This window comes from Haliotis rufescens, unplaced genomic scaffold, assembly GCF_023055435.1.
Source record: "Haliotis rufescens isolate VD_foot unplaced genomic scaffold, xgHalRufe1.0.p SCAF_1, whole genome shotgun sequence".
Classification (NCBI taxonomy): Eukaryota; Metazoa; Mollusca; class Gastropoda; order Lepetellida; family Haliotidae; genus Haliotis; species Haliotis rufescens.
In genome coordinates, this window is record NW_025963779.1 from 82,286,032 (window position 1) to 82,306,163 (window position 20,132).

The 20,132-nt window shown below is 39.3% G+C and overlaps 1 protein-coding gene across 1 annotated transcript; it reads right to left on the bottom strand.

The window, feature by feature from the left end:
* LOC124136899 (E3 ubiquitin-protein ligase MARCHF1-like) lies at window positions 1-10,489 on the bottom strand. The gene is made up of 5 exons (XM_046502942.2): window positions 9,804-10,489; window positions 8,692-8,999; window positions 5,501-5,696; window positions 4,578-4,787; window positions 1-1,234 (listed from the first exon to the last, which is right to left on the bottom strand). The coding sequence occupies exons 1-5, from the start codon at window positions 10,113-10,115 to the stop codon at window positions 788-790; spliced, it is 1,473 nt and encodes a 490-aa protein (XP_046358898.1). The 5' UTR covers window positions 10,116-10,489; the 3' UTR covers window positions 1-787.
* Window positions 10,490-20,132: the final 9,643 nt, after the last annotated feature.

The window sequence follows — 20,132 nt, forward strand, 5'->3', positions numbered from 1 at the left end:
TAAGGCTCAACAAGTTTATTGTCTTTTTAACTGTGGATTTGAACAACAATTGTAAACATATGTTGAAACAAATACAAATTACACAGTTTTCAAGAGTATGTGAAACGATATATGTAAAAAAAAACGTATCACAGATTTAGAATGTTTATCAGGATTGCAAAACTGTATCACAGACTATGTTGCAGGAGGATACAATGTCAAGTTTAGCGTCCAAATTCGATGAGACTATAGATCCAGTAATGATGATGTGGACCTGTGGTGTCTGGAATGCGCAATGAAAAGAAACATCATCTTGTAAAAAGATGTGGAAATATGAAACTTGAAGAGATGACATTCCCTTACAACAGGCAGCCATCTCAACTGGACTTGTAACACTGTCAATCAACCAGACCTATGTACAACTTTCTACCAGGCTATACAAATGTGCACGTATATGCCACAAGTGAGAAAAATATGTTTAAATGGATTGTGAGAACGCTGCTACTGCATTTGCAGAAACAAATCGAATGAGAAAAGTAAATGTCCAAATATTTACAATCACAATGTATCACTGTTTATATGTTAATGAGTTGACAAGGTCTTAATATTACAACTCTCTCAATGTCAGACTTGGCTTAAGCATGGTAAAAACATAGTTATTTCGACAAATCAGGGTACAATTTGGAACATGCAACTGTCTTGTGATACATATAATTTCAATAACATTTTGGTGATTAATAAATATTTCATAATATATTTCTGCTCTTTGTTTCTGAGTGCACATAATGTACAATCAGTTTAACATTACCTAAACATAGGTCTCCTTGCCCAAAACAGCCATCATTTGTGAACTAGTAGCTCGTGTTATCATGATGGGGTTAGAACTACATTCCGATAAATCGGGTCCCCCCCACAAGATGGTGTGAGATACAGATGTACCAGTTGTGTCTAGTCCAGAGGGATGACTGTAAGCTTGGAGATTAACAGAGTATTTCAGAATAGGTTTCAACATAGCAGTGTTGTAGGACTTGGGAGTGTCCCGGGCGACTTCTCCCCCACACTGGGAGCTGCGAGGTGTGTTGGCACTGTGGGATATCTGTGTGTGTGCTGGAGACCTGGCATTGTTGTTGACATCACAGACAGTCTCCGTGTGCAACACTGCCTTTCCTTTGGTGGGAGACAGATAGATGATCTTGATAATCTGGTTCTTCTTTCGCCAGTCTGTCACAACTTGGACGTGGTGTTTAACAGCAACCTGAAATGGGCAAGTTGTAGATATTTAAGAAATAATATTCTATCACAATGTAGGCCTACATCTATGCACAATTTTATTTAGTACATGTGACTTCATGTTTACACTGACAGCCATACAACAACCAGCTGTATCGCGGAATAAAATAGTTCCACAAACAGAGAGGTGACATGATCGTATGTATACACAACGCATGTATTCAAATAATATCACCATTAGATGAGAAAGATCTGTTAAGAACTACCTCAGTAAGTTGGTCACAATGACAGCTTGTCACAATACATGTACATCAAGTACAACACATCAAAATGGCCGACATGAGAAACGTGACGGGAGAGATTTCGGAAGTTGTTTATGAACCTGTGGCAGTTACATGTTTTAATCATCATTGATCAATTGGCCGATCATTGAAAGGTGTTAAAGATGTGTCAAATAAGCTCTTAGGTCACCTCATATACTGCTGTAGACTGCCATTGTCAGTCTAGACACGGATCGAGTTGATACTGCGATAGTTTGGATGTGCATTTCTTCGTTTTGTTCATTAGGTTTCATTAGCGAGGATATTCGTGAATGATCATGCAGTCAAACTCACAGACGTTTCTCAATGTAAACTAAAACGTTGAGTTCAAGTCTAAATGATCAAAAAGTATGTATTCGCGCTAGGGAATTCCCAGGGGTTCCTCTTTAGTAATGTGGAAGTAGTCCGTCAGTGTTTATGTCATTTCAAGAACACGGTCTCATGAAAAACTTAAAAACGTCCAATTGTGTCCTTCATACACTTATGAACGTCAATTTCGCAGTATTGTGACCTCTTGTCACGTGGAAAAGTCGGGTATTGTGTAAACTTCACATTAACTTCACAAAACAAAACCTTATTAAGAGAAAATTGTACTGCTGCTGAAATTTATTCAGTGAAGTAGTCTGTTATATGTAGTGAAGATGTGAAATAAATAGCTTTTTTCCCAACAAAAGCCAACTACAGTGATATTGTGAAACTTTGTTCTTCCTCCCTTTGTGTTGGTTTTGGGCAAAATATCCAACATCAGGCCCATTTGAACTTTGGTGCTGATACCCTGTCAAACTTTATCTGTGTATTTATATTAGTTGATATCTCCAGTACGAGCTGCTGTAGCCAAGGCTATGAGAAAGACAATATGTTGGGTAAAAAACTGCAAGTCTGCTGGTTTATTGGTATGACTACCCCAAGAAGCTGAAGTGATTCTACTTCTTCTCTCTTCGAGTCTGAAGCTTGTCATCATGGCTATCATCTCTGTGCTGATCTTCCTGGACCTGAATGGTGGAAGCTCAATGACTGGGTTTCCTGTGAGTTTTTTAGTTCTTGGAACCACAGTCTCTTGGGCACTAACAAAAGCAGTTGGATCTTCTCATCTCCTGCAGCTTTTGCAGTGGGTGGCTTTTGGGTGGCAATGCTAGAGATGGAAAGGGGTATGCATGGAGATCACTTCCAAGAAGTCTAGTTGATGTGCAGTCTTGCCTGACCTTCTGACCACACATCTGAAACTGAGAGGTGGCCGGCCCTTGTGAGCACCCTCCCCTGTCACAGATGTTCAACAGGTATCGTCCACCATGTCAGGCAGGTCTGTCTGGCCATGGGAATATCAGGTTTGCAGAGGTTGAAGCTGAAGGTGTCCTCCCCTTGTTGCATCCTGTGTCGACATAATAAATCCGAGCAGGCACTGACAGTAATGGAGAGAAATATCCTGAGAGCCTCCTGGATTAACAATTGTATCTTCTGCTGTCTGTCCACTAGAGGCAGTAGGAGGCCCTTGCCAGTGTTGAACAGGCCTATGAACAGGAGCAAGAGATTGGATCAGGTCAGATTTCGCCAGGTTGAGCAAACATCCAAGGACTGATGTGTTGGTCTAGAACCTGGTGATCTTGCTCGTTGAAGACACAATTGTCTATCTTGCATGTCCAGGGTTGCAATGAAATCCACAGAGCAGATAGTTTGATCTAGGGACAACACTCTTAGGTATGTTGAAGGCCGTGGTAAGGGTTGGGTGAAGACTTGAAGGTCATGAATCATGTGCATCTTATTGGAATTCTTCTAATATACCATACCCATAAGATGCCAATTTTGTAATAATGTGACAATATGCAACAAGGATGTCCCATGTACAGGTTCTCAAACACGAGTCCAAAAATTTGAATTTGTTGAAGCTCGGCTGCTCTGCCCTGCTTCTTGAGGTTAGGTTGCTCCAATCCGAGGATGTCCGCCACCCCAATTAAGTGGTCCTCTTGATCCAGAAGTACCAAATCCTTCTCTTCTCCGGTTCGGACTTGTCATCCAAAATGGCAGTGGAAGTGGAAGGTGGTGACATTACCGGTGATAATGGAGCAGCTGGTGGTGTGGAGGGAACTGTGGTGACTATTTATAACAACCATAGTAGCCTAGCCTCTGGTGATAGGGTGGAGGAGGATGGTGATACAGATCATCATATGTGACGTTAAACCCTTGTATTATTTAGCTGCCCCTCATTCATTCAATACAAACACATGTGTTAACAAGTGTATAGTCGACAAAGTCATCTATATCCCCTGTCATTTTAACACGTTATGGTCCAAAACCAGGTAACTGACCCAACATTTCTCTTAGGCCTTGTCAAAATAGCTGCAATGGAAATTCTAAAATAAACATTTATAAAACTCCTTAATAGCAAAAGGCACCAGTTCAGTATGTGCCTAGTAGACATGCAAAGTTTTGTAAGAAAGTATTTAACAGTTTTTGAGTTATGCTCCGGAAACGAACACCACCCTTATAGAACCTAAGTACAACTTGTTGCCATGGAAACGTAAAACATAAAAATTTATAAAACTCCTAAATAGCAAAAGGCACCAGTTCAGTATGTGTCTGGTAAACATGCAAAGTTTTGTAAGAAATTATTTAACGGTTTTTGAGTTATGCTCCGGAAACGAACAGCACCCTTATAGAACCTAAGTCCAACTTGTTGCCATGGAAACGTAAAAAATAAAAATTAATAACATTTCTAAATAGCAAAAGGCACCAGTTCAGCATGAGTCTGATAGACATGCAAAGTTTCGTAGAGAAATATTTCTGAGTTATGCTCCAGAAACGATTTCGGGACGCACACACGCACGGAACCCATTTCTATATCCCCCGCCAACTTCGTTAGGGCGGGGGATAATTAACCGTCATTACATAATGTGTTGATCATCAGCAAGGAATATCTGTATAACACGTTTTCCTAGAACACACGGTCAGGATCATGGACCCTGACAACAAGGGTATACCAAGGGCTCACTGTATTTGGTACAGAAGTAACTATTAGACATGATTGAAGGATGTGATGGCAAACATACTTACACAGCACCAGATAGTATAAACTGTGAGAAGACAGGCAGTCAGTGAGGCTAGACCAGGAACTTCCCACTTCCCACTCAACTGGGAGTAGTGATGTACCCCCATCAAACACAGAAAGGCACTGCACACAGTCAGTGGTGTGAGCACAATGAAGCACACTAAGTCACATGCTAGGTTCTTCCTATCTGATGCAGAGGCATTGTGTCGCAGAAACTGAAACCAAAGATTCATTCTGCTGAACTAAGAACATCTCATGACATCGGAGTCAATGAGGAATCAACACAGAAACCAGCGACTCAGTTGCAAGTTGACAGTTATCATCATGGTTATCCTTAACAGAAACTTTTATTCCAGATCATCAATGAAAATCAGCTAAAATGAAACATGTAACCCTGGAAATATTCCTGCAAATTATTAACAAAATGAGTGAGTTTACCTTCTCATCAGCAATATCTCTGTCATATAGTGAGGAATTATTATAAAAAGAAATGAATATCTAATGTTTGTTTTGTTTTGTTTGTTGTTTAACGCTGCACTCAGCAATATTCCAGCTATAAGACGGCGGTCTGTAAATAATCGAGTCTGAACCAGACAATCCAGTGATTGACATCATTAGCATCGATCCATGCAATAGGGATACGATGACATGCATCAACCAAGTCAGCAAGCCTGACTACCCAATCCCGTTTGTCGCCTCTTATGACAAGCATAGTCACTGTTTACGGAAAGCATGGGTTGATGAATACCTTTTCTGCCCGAGATCTTCATTGGTCTGAATATCTAATGTATCAAACACATATATATATTTACTGATCAAGCAGTGTATTGAACTATGATTTTCTGCTGGACCAGTGTATTTACTATCCCACCATAGGAGAAATAATGGTGCATCAAATGTCATAGTAAAAAGTAAACTTCAAACTTACTTCTATAATTGGTCTTGGTTTCCTTTCCACTTTGAACTCATATTTACATATCTCACATCTGGTTGTGTTAGAGGTACCCAGCCACCGTTCTAGGCAGGTCAAATGGAGAGCTCCCACGCTACCAGTACAATAGCAAGGAGAGACAAGTTCTTCACTGCTGTCTCCATCATGGCAGATGCGACACAATACAGAATCACTGGAACACAGAAATATTCAATGAGACACTACTTGTATCTACACTATGATAGGGGGGGGGGGGGGGGGGGGGGGGGGAGATATTTCAAAGTGTTAGTGAATAGAATATCAATAATTCCCAAAGAATTGGTCAATTGCTTCAATTGTCCAATAATACCTGTAAGCAGAGACCATACATGCACTCAGCAATATTCCAACTTTACGTCAGCAGGTCTGTAAATAATCGAGTCTGGACAAGACAATCTAGTGATTGACATCATGAGCATTGATCAATGCAATTGGGCTACGATGACATACATCAACCAAAAGGGAGATCACCTGATCCCGTTAATCTCATCTGACAACAAGCATGGGTTGCTGAAGACCAGTGCTAACCTGGATGTTCACAGGGCTATTGTGATGTCATGAAGTAATATACAACAGTGCCTGTATATGTAAATAGGTCATGTGTTTGAGGCAAAAATTGGAATTGTTAATATCATTTATTCGGTGCAATTACTAGAATTGTAAATTTGATTACAATTAGCTTTTCTTGCCCTCACATTATGGAATACAGCTTCATGTCATCACAAGTTTTGTTAATGCGACATCAAATTACAACCTTATAATAAATCATCATTCTACCTTGACTTGAGTAAGTACTTGATTCTCAGCTGTGAAAGAGTTGCAACTAAATTTGTTAATAAAATGGTCATGGTAGAATCAATCTCATTAAAATCAGATCTTATTTCTCGCTACCGCAAAACAAAGATCTGAGGACATCCCATTACGGGTCACGTCAGACCGACCCTGCTCGAACTTTGACCGACCAATGGAATAGCTGACAAGAAGTCATCATTAGCCAATCAGAAGGCAGCTTTCTTGTGCTTTACGGCACTAATTTCAAATTGGCGACAACGCTTTGAAACATATTTTGACAAGTTGTCGATAAGAAATAGGAAACCTGAACAAAAGAACATTCTGGAATGGCTAATTGATGGTCTAGACTGTATGGATTCAGTCGTTAAGCTATCGTTCAGAATACCCCGTGTTAAAGTTTTCGAGGTTGCATGATTAGAATCACATTCGGGCTGTCACTTTCATGATCTCGTAAGCAACGCTCTGAAAATTTGATTACAATTAGCTTTTCTTGCCCTCACATTATGGAATACAGCTTCATGTCATCACAAGTTTTGTTAATGCGACATCAAATTACAACCTTATAATAAATCATCATTCTACCTTGACTTGAGTAAGTACTTGATTCTCAGCTGTGAAAGAGTTGCAACTAAATTTGTTAATAAAATGGTCATGGTAGAATCAATCTCATTAAAATCAGATCTTATTTCTCGCTACCGCAAAACAAAGATCTGAGGACATCCCATTACGGGTCACGTCAGACCGACCCTGCTCGAACTTTGACCGACCAATGGAATAGCTGACAAGAAGTCATCATTAGCCAATCAGAAGGCAGCTTTCTTGTGCTTTACGGCACTAATTTCAAATTGGCGACAACGCTTTGAAACATATTTTGACAAGTTGTCGATAAGAAATAGGAAACCTGAACAAAAGAACATTCTGGAATGGCTAATTGATGGTCTAGACTGTATGGATTCAGTCGTTAAGCTATCGTTCAGAATACCCCGTGTTAAAGTTTTCGAGGTTGCATGATTAGAATCACATTCGGGCTGTCACTTTCATGATCTCGTAAGCAACGCTCTGAATGGTCGGATGAAAGGTCGTTTAGACGTGACCCCTAATTGGATGTCCTCAGATCTTTGTTTAGTGGTAGCGAGAACTAAGATCTGATTTTAATGAGATTGTGGTAGAATGGAGATACACCTACTTTGTTTTGAAATTCATGGTAAACAAATTTATACCAGCTCTAAATCTAACATTTAAATTAAATTTAGAGCTAGAATAAATCTGTAATACTACCTCTAATTTAAAAACACATATATATATATTACTTTCATTTTTTACAACTAGGAGTGTAATTAGGAGATAAACTTACTGTGTTTTTAAATTAGAGGTAGTATAACAGATTTATTCTAGCTCTAAATTTAATTTAAATGTTATATATATATATAACTGTGCCACTGAAAAAATGTTTGTTTATCCCTCATCCTGATTGTGTACCAAATACCTGACAATATTTTTGTACCAGGCAGCATCAAAATTGAAACCTGTTTGGATTCTAGGATAGAACTGGTCCCCAGCAACCTATGCTAGTCTCAAGAGGCAACTAAAGTGATTGGGTGGTCAGATTGGATGACTTAGTGTCTTGTGTGTTATTGTGTAGATCGTTGCTCATTATATTAGTAACTGGACTTTCTGGTCCAGACTTGTTTACTTATTATTTATTGATGTCAGTGTCATGAAGTTTGAATATCACTGAATGACGTGTAAAACTGACAAACAAACGCACATTTGAATTGCCTTGTCTACTCAAGGCCCATACAGTTTTGGCCACTTTTCTTCCAGTGTTTGAGCAAGTAGGCTTTAATGCCAATTTGAATACAATTTCAGTTACAACATAGCATTTAACTGGGACGAAATCCTGAAGTGATGCAGGTCTAAGACATTTACCCCATGGGTAAAAACGACAAACCTGTGTATGGTGCTTACAAAACAATTATCATAACTCGAACCCATGATCTGAGGATCCTAAGGTATGCGTAAGGCACACAACACTGCACAGCCAATTAAAGTGTCCCTTATACAACTGGGCCACATCTCTATAGAAGGGCTGCACAAGTTTCATATTAATGATTTCTTGTCACGAGATACACCATAATAATTTCAAGATTGGTTACAAAATCAACATGTCACCGAATTTATATTTTTTATTAACTCACTCGAGTATCATATCATTTAACGTGTTCGATACAAAGTATGTCAACATTCCTCGATTTTATAGCAGAACTCATACCCAGAAACTTTAATGTTTTGCTACCAGAACCAACTTTTGTTGATTTATTGGATAACAAAAAACTCTGGAAAGAGTCTCTATGTACCTTTCAATTGTATTGCATTGGGATGTTGACATGGCAATGATCTGATCTGGAGCTGGGGTGCTGGTCTGGTTGGGAACCTGGGGTGATGGAGGAAGACAGGCTATGCTTTTTGGTGTACTTGACTTTATTTTCAACATTTTGCTTCTTGATGCCAGCATCTCAGCCTCCTTCTTTCTCATTTCTTCATCGAGTGACATGAGGGACGCAGAGATGGCCGCACAGAAGCTTGGGGTTCTAGTTGGTGATTTACTTTTTTGTCTGTAAGAAACTGCACTACTTATACTCTCAGTGCTTGTTGCTGGTAGTACCTGGAACATCGATAGAAGACTGAAGTGCATATGAAAAGTTGAGTGTTTATTTATTTAGAAAGACATGCATACACGAAAAATTGAGCTGTCTGGGCACATTGGGTAAGAATTACTTTTCCAGTCTTATTTATACTTTTCGAGCCATCTTGTTATCTTGGATTGAGTTAGTAGCCTCAGTTCCCTATATTCAAGGTCTATCTTGGCAGCCTGTAAAAAAATTGGACCAGACAAACCACAGCGAATTTGCCAGAATATATAAAAGTTCCATGTGCAGAGCAACATTTCTAGATAAATTGTAGGAATTTCCTAGAATACATTCACTTTCATTTCTGTACTAAAGGTAACAGTTGTGAGTATGATAGAGTTTGCTTACATCAAGCTAAACTTCACGAATATCTTTACCAATGACAGACAACTTTGTGATTTATTTACAAGTTATTATTGATCCAATAAATAGAAACATAGTGCACTGGGAAATTTTGGAAACCATTGGTTGATATTATGGGCAACGTCCCACACAATCATGGTACAATGAGACACAAGTACAATCAACTAAGTCACGGAGCCCAACTTCAAAACTTCGATTTTAGTTGGCTCTTGTATTGCTAGAAGGGATAACTGTATGGGGATCTAGAATATTCTTCCAAAATGGTCATTATATAAGCTGGTATTTTATAAACATGTTAATGTCCTGATGAAAATGTTATTAGGCTAAGTGTCATTTATTCAAATAAGTGGTTGATTATGTTACGTATTTAGATCTAGTGAAACAACTTTCAGAGACATATTTTCCTGAATATCTACCTGAGAATGCATTTCCTGGAAAAGTCTTGTCGGCAGCATTTCGTTCGTGCCATCGCGGTCCTTTTCATGAGGTACTTTATCACTTGACCTTGACTCACTTGTTTCCTTTGGTAATTGAACATGGACTTCAAGTTGTTCTTGAACTTCCAAGTCGACTACCTGCTGTGGTGTGGCAGGTTTTTCTTGGAAACAAGTTTCAAACTGGCTCTCCAAGCTTCTCCTGGCTGTTTTCTTCTTTGGAACTTCAAGAAGTTCGCTTGCAGCATAGGCTTCGTCATTGTCGGGTTCGAAATAAATCGGTGACAAAGACATCTGCAAGTAGCTCGACTGATCGATCCAGGCAGCGTTCTCGACGTCTCCGTTTGATGTCAGCTGTGCGGAACTTCCGGTCACGTGCTAACAAATGTCGTGTAGTGGATAAAGTTTTACAAATGCTTATACAACTTGATTTTGGAATCATAGCATTTAATATTTGAAAATATATGTTACTCCACAATATATATGTTATTACATTCGCCTTGCCTAATATTCAAAGAAATTGGAGAAAAAATAGATCTAGTACATTTTTATAATAGTTATCCATTGATATTCCTTATTTCCTGAACGTGTCGCCTATATGGCAGAAAGTTATATGAGCGGTTTCATTCAAAACTGTTTTGTTTATTTATTTTGTTTTGTTGAACGCCGCACTCAGCAATAATTTCAGCCATATGACGGATGTGTGTAAATAATCGAGTTTGGACCAGTCAATCCAGTGATTAACATCATGAGCATGGATCCTCGCAATTTAGAGGGTGTCATCCCTAACCCTCTAGGGCATAGCACTTCATTTGTCTTACATGCTATGACATACAATCGATACCTGTTGGCAGACAAGGGTTACGACTATAAGTTTGTAAGCCCTGTAATAAATTACGGATGTCGCTATTCTAATTGAGCAACATTTTATCCAAATTTAAGCCCAGTGTTTAAAACGAAAAGGAAAAAAAGCGCGATAGGAAGAGCGAATGTCCCAAGTTATTGAAACAATACTCACAAATGGAAAGCCTGAGCTATACTTTCGGTTAACATAAAGCATATGATAGCTGTCAAGTAACAACAAACCAATTACGCAGTTATGTGTGTCAGCCTTATGCGTTTGAAATGTCGCAATGGGTATTCAGCAATGTTAGGGGTCAAAGTGTCTTGTAAATGTGGAAACAGCTAACTTCGCCTGAGGTGCAATATTGGTGCCAATTGGCCATACGTATAGGAGCGTACTTCAACGCATGTTGAAGAATACCCGGTTAGAGAGATCAATCAATTTAATTTAAGCCCATGGGCTTAAAAGCGTTTTTGTTTTTTTTTCGCTTTAAAGCTCGTGGACTAAATAACGTGAATCAATGATCATGCTATCAACGAATGGTTTGTCTGGTCCAGACTCGATTATTTAATATATCCTAGCTTGTGTCCCCCTGACTATAGTTAAATGTGTGTAAATATTTTTAAGACATTGGTTTTGATCTAATATTTCTGACAATTACAATGAAATGGATTATTGTGAGAATGCTCTTTGGAACGTAATAAAGTATACAAACCTTTTGTAAACACTCTTGTTATATCGTACTAATAATAGTGTATGAATGAAAATATAAATCAATACGTAATAACTGTTTAAAACTCTATTCAAATTTCGTGAAATGTATATATAAACTGTCGGGTAAAATATAGTATCAACTTGAAAACTGTATTGACAAACAAATTACAAACGTTATCCAAACAATTGCCGAAACACTGCAAACTTTACAGATTTTAAAGGCAGCCAAATCGTACGTACTTGTCAAAATTGACTTTCAGTAAAAGTGAATCCACCCATTGAACACTTACATGAAAGGTTACAGGAAGAAGAAAGTGAAACAGTCCATTATTTGCTGGAAGATCACTTCCAGTTACCTCGTGATGAATAAAAAATGTTCATCTTAATCCAGCAGAAGTGTTTTACAAAACCGATATTCTACACACGAAGGCTGTTTTAAAGTTTCCACTGGTCTGTCCTATGAGGATGAAAACCGTGTTAGGTCAGATATACAGTCGAACCTCGTTGTGTGGAACTCATGGGGACTTGGGCAAAAGTTCGAGTTATTCCATGTTCGAGACAACCAACAAAGTGATTTTTCGATTTGTACAATATTGTATAGACTAACATCTAGTCTCTGAAATGAACATATCGTACAGAAAAAAACAGTTGTTCAGTTATCTTAATAAAATATAATAAAAAGGGAGCCCAGTGATTCTCTTCATCCTGATACTGCAGTAATCTAGACTTGCCAAACATTATAGACTTGCATGGGCTGTATTTGATATTTATTTGTATCAGGGTCTGTAAGACAGACTAAATATTGTATTGCACATCATTTGATTCAGCTGAATGCGAAAAGCATAGAAGCGCTCGTAAAATCCTGCAGAAAAATAGTAATAACCAATGTCACTCATATTAAATATTACACTGCCAATACATGTTGATGTGTTACAATGTGATATACCATGAACATGATGGACAGTTTAACAAAATGAGATTGTGTACAAAGTACAAGTTGCACACGAAGAACCAAAACCAACCATATTTCACGATAATCACGTAACTTACACCCAAGTTTATAAACTTGCCCTTTTGAGATGGAGACCGCCTCCGTGATCTAGTGGATGAACCGCCTTCCCAGAGATCTAGTGGATGAACCGTCTTCCCAGAGATCTAGTGGATGAACCGTCTTCCCAGAGATCTAGTGGATGAACCGTCTTCCCAGAGATCTAGTGGATGAACCGTCTTCCCAGAGATCTAGTGGATGAACCTCTTCCTAGAGATCTAGTGGATGAACCGTCTTCCCAGAGATCTAGTGGATGAACCGTCTTCCCAGAGATCTAGTGGATGAACCGTCTTCCCAGAGAGCTGAAGGTCGGTGGATCCATTCCCGGCAGCGTCATACCAAGTGACGTTAACAGATGGTACTCGTTGTCACCCTGACTGGCGCTCGGCATTGGGCTCGTCGGACTGGTCGGCTCGGAGTCAGTATCCATGTTAACCTGCGGCATGGTATATATCAGTGAGCTAGTATAGTCTACAATCATTTGGATTTGATGTTTACCACTGTTTTGAAGGGGCAAAGTATAGCCTTAGACTCCACAATGCATTAGCCGTGCCTGGATCCGATTGTACTGGGTTCGAATCAATACTCACTCTCATTAAGATCCTTGGTCTGTCAGCATCATACCATCTTCCCGAGGCAAGGGAGTTGACTGACAATAAAACTCCAGTTTCCAGGGGGGGGATCGCACTTCCATTTGTGGATCGATGCTCATGATGTCAATAACTGGGTTGTCTGGTCCAGACTCGATTATTTACAGACACCCTTAGTATAGATGCAAGTTTTCGGCGTTAAGCAAGATGGTAGGGTGTACCAATGATGGTATCGTGCCACCAATAACTTTTCAGCACCACTTTCATCCAAAACATATTTGAGAAATAAACGACCAGGGCTGGTGGGGTTGTTTAATGGTACAATAAAACTCTGCGGAGAGAATAACTAACTAGAGTGCGTATCTTGTAAGCTGCGTCCCTCGCGGTTTATTCTTCACGGACGTCTGCTCGGGAAGCGGAAGATCGGGGATTGTTCAATCGCCGGGCGCGTCATACTGAAATACGTTAAAAGATGGTACTTGTTGTTACCCTGCGACTGGCATTAATGTGCTAAAACAGGGACTGGTCGGCTCGGATTCAGTATGTCTGAGCGTCTGAGTGGGGTATTCATGTTAAACTGCGACATGGTATCTCAGTTGGCTAGCACTTTAAACTTGGCATTAGTCTGGTTTAGTACAAGCATCCACACACACACACACACACACACACGTGTTTGCACGTCGCTATATCAGTGCAATAATCTTGAACGCGACGTTAAATCGTGACGTGAGTGCGTGGAAAATCGGTTCCACCGGAAGCAGTCGTAAAATCTCTGGGACAAAATGTAAATATAAAGCGTTTATACTTTGTAATTTGTCATTGAAATAAACTCCCGACGAAAACCGATACAAGCTTTCCATTCCATGTTTTGGAACATCGCCTTTATACATCGTGAATGTGCGTGAAAAGGTCACTTCTTGATCTCTTTTCGCTTCTGGGCTTTGAGAGCTTTTTTGTAATCTGTATAAGTGCATTTTATTGTACTGCAGATAATATATTATGCGTGTAAAGTGGTAAAGTCACATATTACATGTAGGAGGTCAACTATGTAAGACACAACTCTGATGGAAATAGCACATATATAAAGTGCAAATGAGAATAGAATTAATCGCAGATTACATACCGTATGCACACTGACGTTACACACTGGCCAACGGCCGTATACAAATCCAAACCCCAGCGACCTCAGTCTGACATTCGAACTCAGTTTATGTTTGCATTGTGTGGTCAACCATACAATCCAATCCTGCGCGCATGATCAGGCATTAATGACAACCCCAGGAATATATATTGACCAGCTATAGCCGTGGACTGGACAACCAGGTGTAGCCCGACACCCGGCTCGTGGACAGCGACAAATCTAGAATATGATACCTGCATGGCAGGGATCAATAAACGTTGCGTTTTGGCGCAAGCGACCATACGACAGTTTTATTCTTTGGCAAATTCAATTTGACCTTTATTATACACTGCAACGACATGAGACATGTGCTCTATAAAGGTTGCGCCATACAGAGAGAGCTATTATCAACAATAATAAGTGTTCACTACGAAGTAAAACTTAATAAAAATGCTTTAAAGATATGTAAATATTGGTGTGCGAATACTTGCGTTGCAAGTAAAACTTTGAGTGTTCAATTTTTACCTCTGTGAAGTGTTCAATTTAAAAAAAATCAAGGTGCGATTTTTATCACAATATATTTTCACAAAAGTCAATATAAGTTTTGTCTCTAAAAATGAGAATAGTTTTTCTGGTGCACGAATAGGCATAAAGGATTTAAAACTCTACAGTTTTCTGACTGAGAAACAATTTGGTTGTCAGCATCACTGCAACGTGTCCAATATAACCACACCACACAAAGGAATAAAGATTAGGGTGGTTTCTATGGAAACGTGTGTATGTAATCGATGTCTTCAATATATTTCTATAAATGCACGTGTCTGCGGACGTCTGTTATAACGCAGTTGTAATAAAAGATACACATTATAGTTACTATAGTTAATGGAAAGTCATTCATAGACTTTGATACGTACCTCTCGGACATTCTATGGCAACTGGTATCAATGCATGCATCTTCGAATTAAATTTGATTGTAGACTGTTCCAAATATGAAATATTCTACGGTTGGCTGTTTCAGGCTCGTTATTGGCCTGGGTTCGTTAAAAAACCCCATCTTCATAACCATGACCAAATGTCGGAGTAGACGCGAAATATGCAACATTGTCAGATTCTGTGTAGAATCTATATGATGCTGGAATATACCTGGGACTCTGTATCAGACTTGTTATAAACAAAAGAAACGAACACTATAACGCTTTTAGAGACTCCATGTTGTAAATGCATACATTTTACTTGTATGGTACTTTAGACGTTCTCAAAGGAGTGGGTTTGATTTAAAGCCGCACTGAATAGTATTCCAGTTATATCACGGCGTGACGGCTTAATATGGGGAAAACCTGAAGTGATGCAGGTCTCAGACGTTTACCGCTTTGGTGAAAAGGCGTTCTCGAAATGCAAGCTCGCATGCAAGGCAGAGCCTCGCGACGAATCACCATAAAAGTGCATGGGGCCGATGGGAGCCGGTATAGGAGAACTCTATAAACAGGTGCACCATCCCTTTCCCTAGGCGCCATGTCGCCATGCATGCACGCAGAGACAAAGATTCCTCTGGGTCGACAATGAACGCTGTACTATGTGACCCCACGCGTTCTGTCATGCCGTAAGTTAACTATATAATTATCGCCACGCTTCATGCACAGGCGGAGGGTTTTGCTGGGACAGCACTTTGTGTTGGTTTACTTATTGATTTCTTCCCACTCCAAGTAGTCTGTCATTTTGACCCAGAACAAATATACCCAATACAGCCCATGCAAGTCTAAAATATTTGGCAAGTCTAGATTACTGCACCTTTTGGAAACAAAGAAAATCTCTTGGATCCTTTTTATTTTATTTTAGTTAGATAATTAAACAACAGTTTTTTTTCTGTAAAATATTTTCACTTCAGAGATCACATGTGAGTCTACACTCAAAGCCATGTGTGATGTACGACGTCCACTCGTTTACTGAGAAGTCTAAGATGATATTTTCCTCAGTGTAAGTTGCCAATGGCATTCATTATATGAAAGCTTGACATAACATTCTAAGCATTTGACATGTGTGTTTATCGTATTTATTTTCTAAAATATACGAACATTTAAGACCTGTACACAAACAAGACCATTATGCATATACTGATGGCCAAATGTACGGGAAAGTATGCAGAAAGAAGAATTTGTTTGACATTGCGTCATGTATGTACTGATTGAAAGAAGTGAAATGGCGTTTAACGTCGCGTTCAAGATTATTATTGCACAAGTCGGACTGATGCCGATTTATAGTACTAGCCATGAGATACCATGCCGAAGTTTAACAGGAATACCCCAAGCAGACACAATATACTGATTCCGAGCCAACCAGTCTTTGTTTTAGCCCCTCAATGCCGAGCGCCAGACAGGGTAACAACAAGTACCATCTTTTAGCCCCGTGAAGATCCGGGGTAGAATAAGTCTTCAGCAACCCATGCTTGCCGTAAAAGGCGACTATGCTTGTCGTAAGTGGCGACTAACGGGATCGGGTGGTCAGGCTCGCTGACTTGGTTGATGCATGTCATCGTTTCCCAAGTGCGTGGATTGATGCTCATGATGTCAATCACTGGATTGTCTGGTCCAGACTCGATTATTTACAGACCGCCGTCATATAGCTGGAATATTGCTGAGTGCGGCGTCAAACAACAAACATGCGACCGGACATCGAACTTCTAAAAATACAGTATACCGCGACATCAAATTACAACTTGGGATCGGGACATCGAATAACGGTCTGGTTATAGTTAGAATGACTGAAGCAAGTAAGACATCTTGATGTCAGACTCTTTCAATAGTGGACACGCATGGCTGAAGGAAGTTAAAATTGTTAAAAAATATCGGTTAATTGTTTGGTCAAATCCAATGTTCAAGTGTATACTTTCTTTTGCCCCGCGGTTTATGTTGCTGTGTGCTCCGTTATATTTTCCATTATGTCTTCAATATGGTCTTCTTCACGAAGCTAGCTATATATCAGAGGTCGCAAGCTTGCAGATACGCATGTGCAAAGTCACCATTACCTGGAAGCGCCCTTAATATCTGTATTTACGTGCGTTCAGAATGTATACACATCCCTGCCTAAACTACATTACAGTTGTTAAATTGCACTGAATTGCAATAGCAAATTATATATTATGCATATCTGTTTATTACCCATAGGGTTGGAAATAACCAAGTTCATAAAAATAGTATGTGCACAAGTGCAAATATCACTTTTCGCGCACAAGTGTATTGTTTCCGTCATCGGCAAATAAAAGCATTGTTGACGTCATTCGAATCCTCTTGTGACGAAAGGTCGGAATGACGTCGCACTAGAAATAACGTCATTGCTGTTGATGCTTGACGTCATCCAACAAAACGTGGTTTTCTAGGGCAGCGGTGGTGATCAGTGCATGTTTCTGAAGGGGATCTCAAAAGGATTAAGAAATAATGGGTAATAAAGAAGTTATTATACTTATATGTGTGTCATACTGATTTTATGGAAACTCGTGTAAGAATGCATGTATTACCCTCGCTATCGCTCGGAAAATACAAGAATTCTGACACTCGTTTCGTAAAATCAGTATGACACACATACTCGTATAATAATCTCCCTTTATTACCCACAGGGTTAGAAATAACCGAGTTCATAAAAATCGTGCGTGCACAAGTGAAAATATCACTACTCGTGCACCAGTGCGTTGTTTCCGTCATCCGGACGGCATTGTTGACGTCATTCGAAAAAAAATGTTGTTTTGAAAGAGGGTCTTGATCAGAGCATTTTTCGGAATGGGAGCTCCAAAGGATTATATGGAAGCCTTTTAAAATTTCAAGATACAAAGTTGAAATTTCAAGATTCATGCGTTGAAATCTCAAGTTAAAAGCTTAAAATTTCAAGATCATTGTCTTGAAATTTCAACTTAGTATGTATCTTGAAATTTCAACGTAGTAATTTGAAACTTCAACATAGCATCTAGAAATTTCAACATAGCATCTGGATTTTCAACTTAGTATAAATTTCAAGATACATACGTTGACATTTCAAGTTAGTCTTAAAATTTCAACTTATTATCTGGAAATTTGAATTAAGTATCTTACAATTTCAATAGAAAAACAACAACAACAACAACAACAACAAAAACCAAAAAAACCAAATGGCCCTAATTTTAAAAGGCTTCCATAAATTATCCTAACTAACTATCTAATTGAAGAGATCTAGGTCCAGCCAGGTGATGTCAGTTATATATTTACGGTTGTGTATATAACTGGCGTGTAAAGTAAATAAAATAGCAACGGAATAGATAATGCTGTCCTAATATAATTGTTAAGTATGCTGAGAATGTTGACGGAGATGTGACGTGAGCGCTTTGAGTGGGGCGGGCCGTCACGAAGTCAGGTCAAGCTCCTGTCTCCGTGTTTGGTGACACCTTCGGTTTCTTGTGTGAAATGCTGTCCGTGGTATAGAGGTGTATTCCGTTGTTTTGTTCCAAAAGACAATAGAGCTTAGTCTGTGAATTTTCTCAGGTCAAAATATTCATACGGTATATGAGCTAGCCATTGATGTCTAGTCGACCATGTGTACAGCCTTTGGCTATGTGGATAAATTTCCGTCTTTTTTTAACAGGGTTAAAGGCAACGTACATTATCCCAGGTCGCAGAAGGCTTGAAAGGGTTCCTATATACAGAGTCCTTCTGTCTGTTAAAGCGAGCACGGAAGCGGTCGGTTGTGGCTTAATTGGAAAAGCCGATAATGAGCACTACCGTTTCACGAACCTTTCACACTTCACTGCAAGCCTTTGGACGATAATGTACCGTTTACATATACACACTACACAACCTGCTAACAGTGAGAGAAGGTCACAACGATTTCGCCATTTGTGCAAATTTTCCAAATATGACAATACAAAGGGGAGATAATTCAACATACCTTATAGGCGGATGACTGGCAGAGTTCGTTAATAATTGATCGGCATTTGTTACATCTGTTAACTGCACGAGGGAAATACATAATCGATATTGTTTTAGGTGTATGACCTATCGATATAGACATTACAATGACTCCACATATACAGCAACGTGTTCCTGGTTCAATACAGAAGTATAGCATCGTAATGTTTGAGCAGATTTTGAGGAACAAATTATTCATTTGAGTGGGCTAACATAAGTTTATTTTACCCGTGCCCACTTTTACAATTGTACTTCCTCTTTTTTTTGTACAAGTAATGCTGTACTTGTATTCTGTGGCATAGCACACGAGTTATGTCTTAAACATTTATTTCATAATGAAATGTATTGGAAAACAAGCCAATGGCTTATATCTTAAAAATAAAATAGTGTCAATACAAAGACATGCTGTGTTGTTTGTTGTTTAACGCCGCACTCAGCATTATTCGAGCTATACGACGGCGGTCTGTAAATAATTGAGTCTGGACCAGACAATCCAATGATTGACATCATGAGCATCGAGCCACACAATTGGGATACGATGACGTGCATCAACCAAGTAAGCAGCCTGACCACGCGATCCCGTTAGTCGCCTCTTACGACAAGCATAGTCGCCTGTTTACGGCAAGCATGGGTTGCTGAAGACCTATTCTACCCCGGATCTTCACTGGTCGGCTCTCCTATGTAGTTGCATCCGACATCATCAGGTTAAACCCCTTGTTCTTAGGAGTCGGACTGTACTATATTCATTAATGAAATGTAAAAGAAACTGATAACAAAATATACAGCACAATAAACCTTTAGCTACCATATCCGACCTACCTTGCATATCAGTTAATGACTGTGTCGCTAAGAATGTTTGGTAGCCTCACTGCTGAAGGCGATAATGTAAGTCTATGTGACGCTGACAGAGCATATGTCGCTTGTTGCTTTCGGACGGGTGTCCTCCTGTCTAAATTGTTGTTTCTGCACTTTTAGCGTTTTCGCTGTCCTTGGAACAAAATAAATATTTTATCGAAGCATGTGTATTCAGATCGTAATTGTACGCGTAACGATGAATGACCGTATAT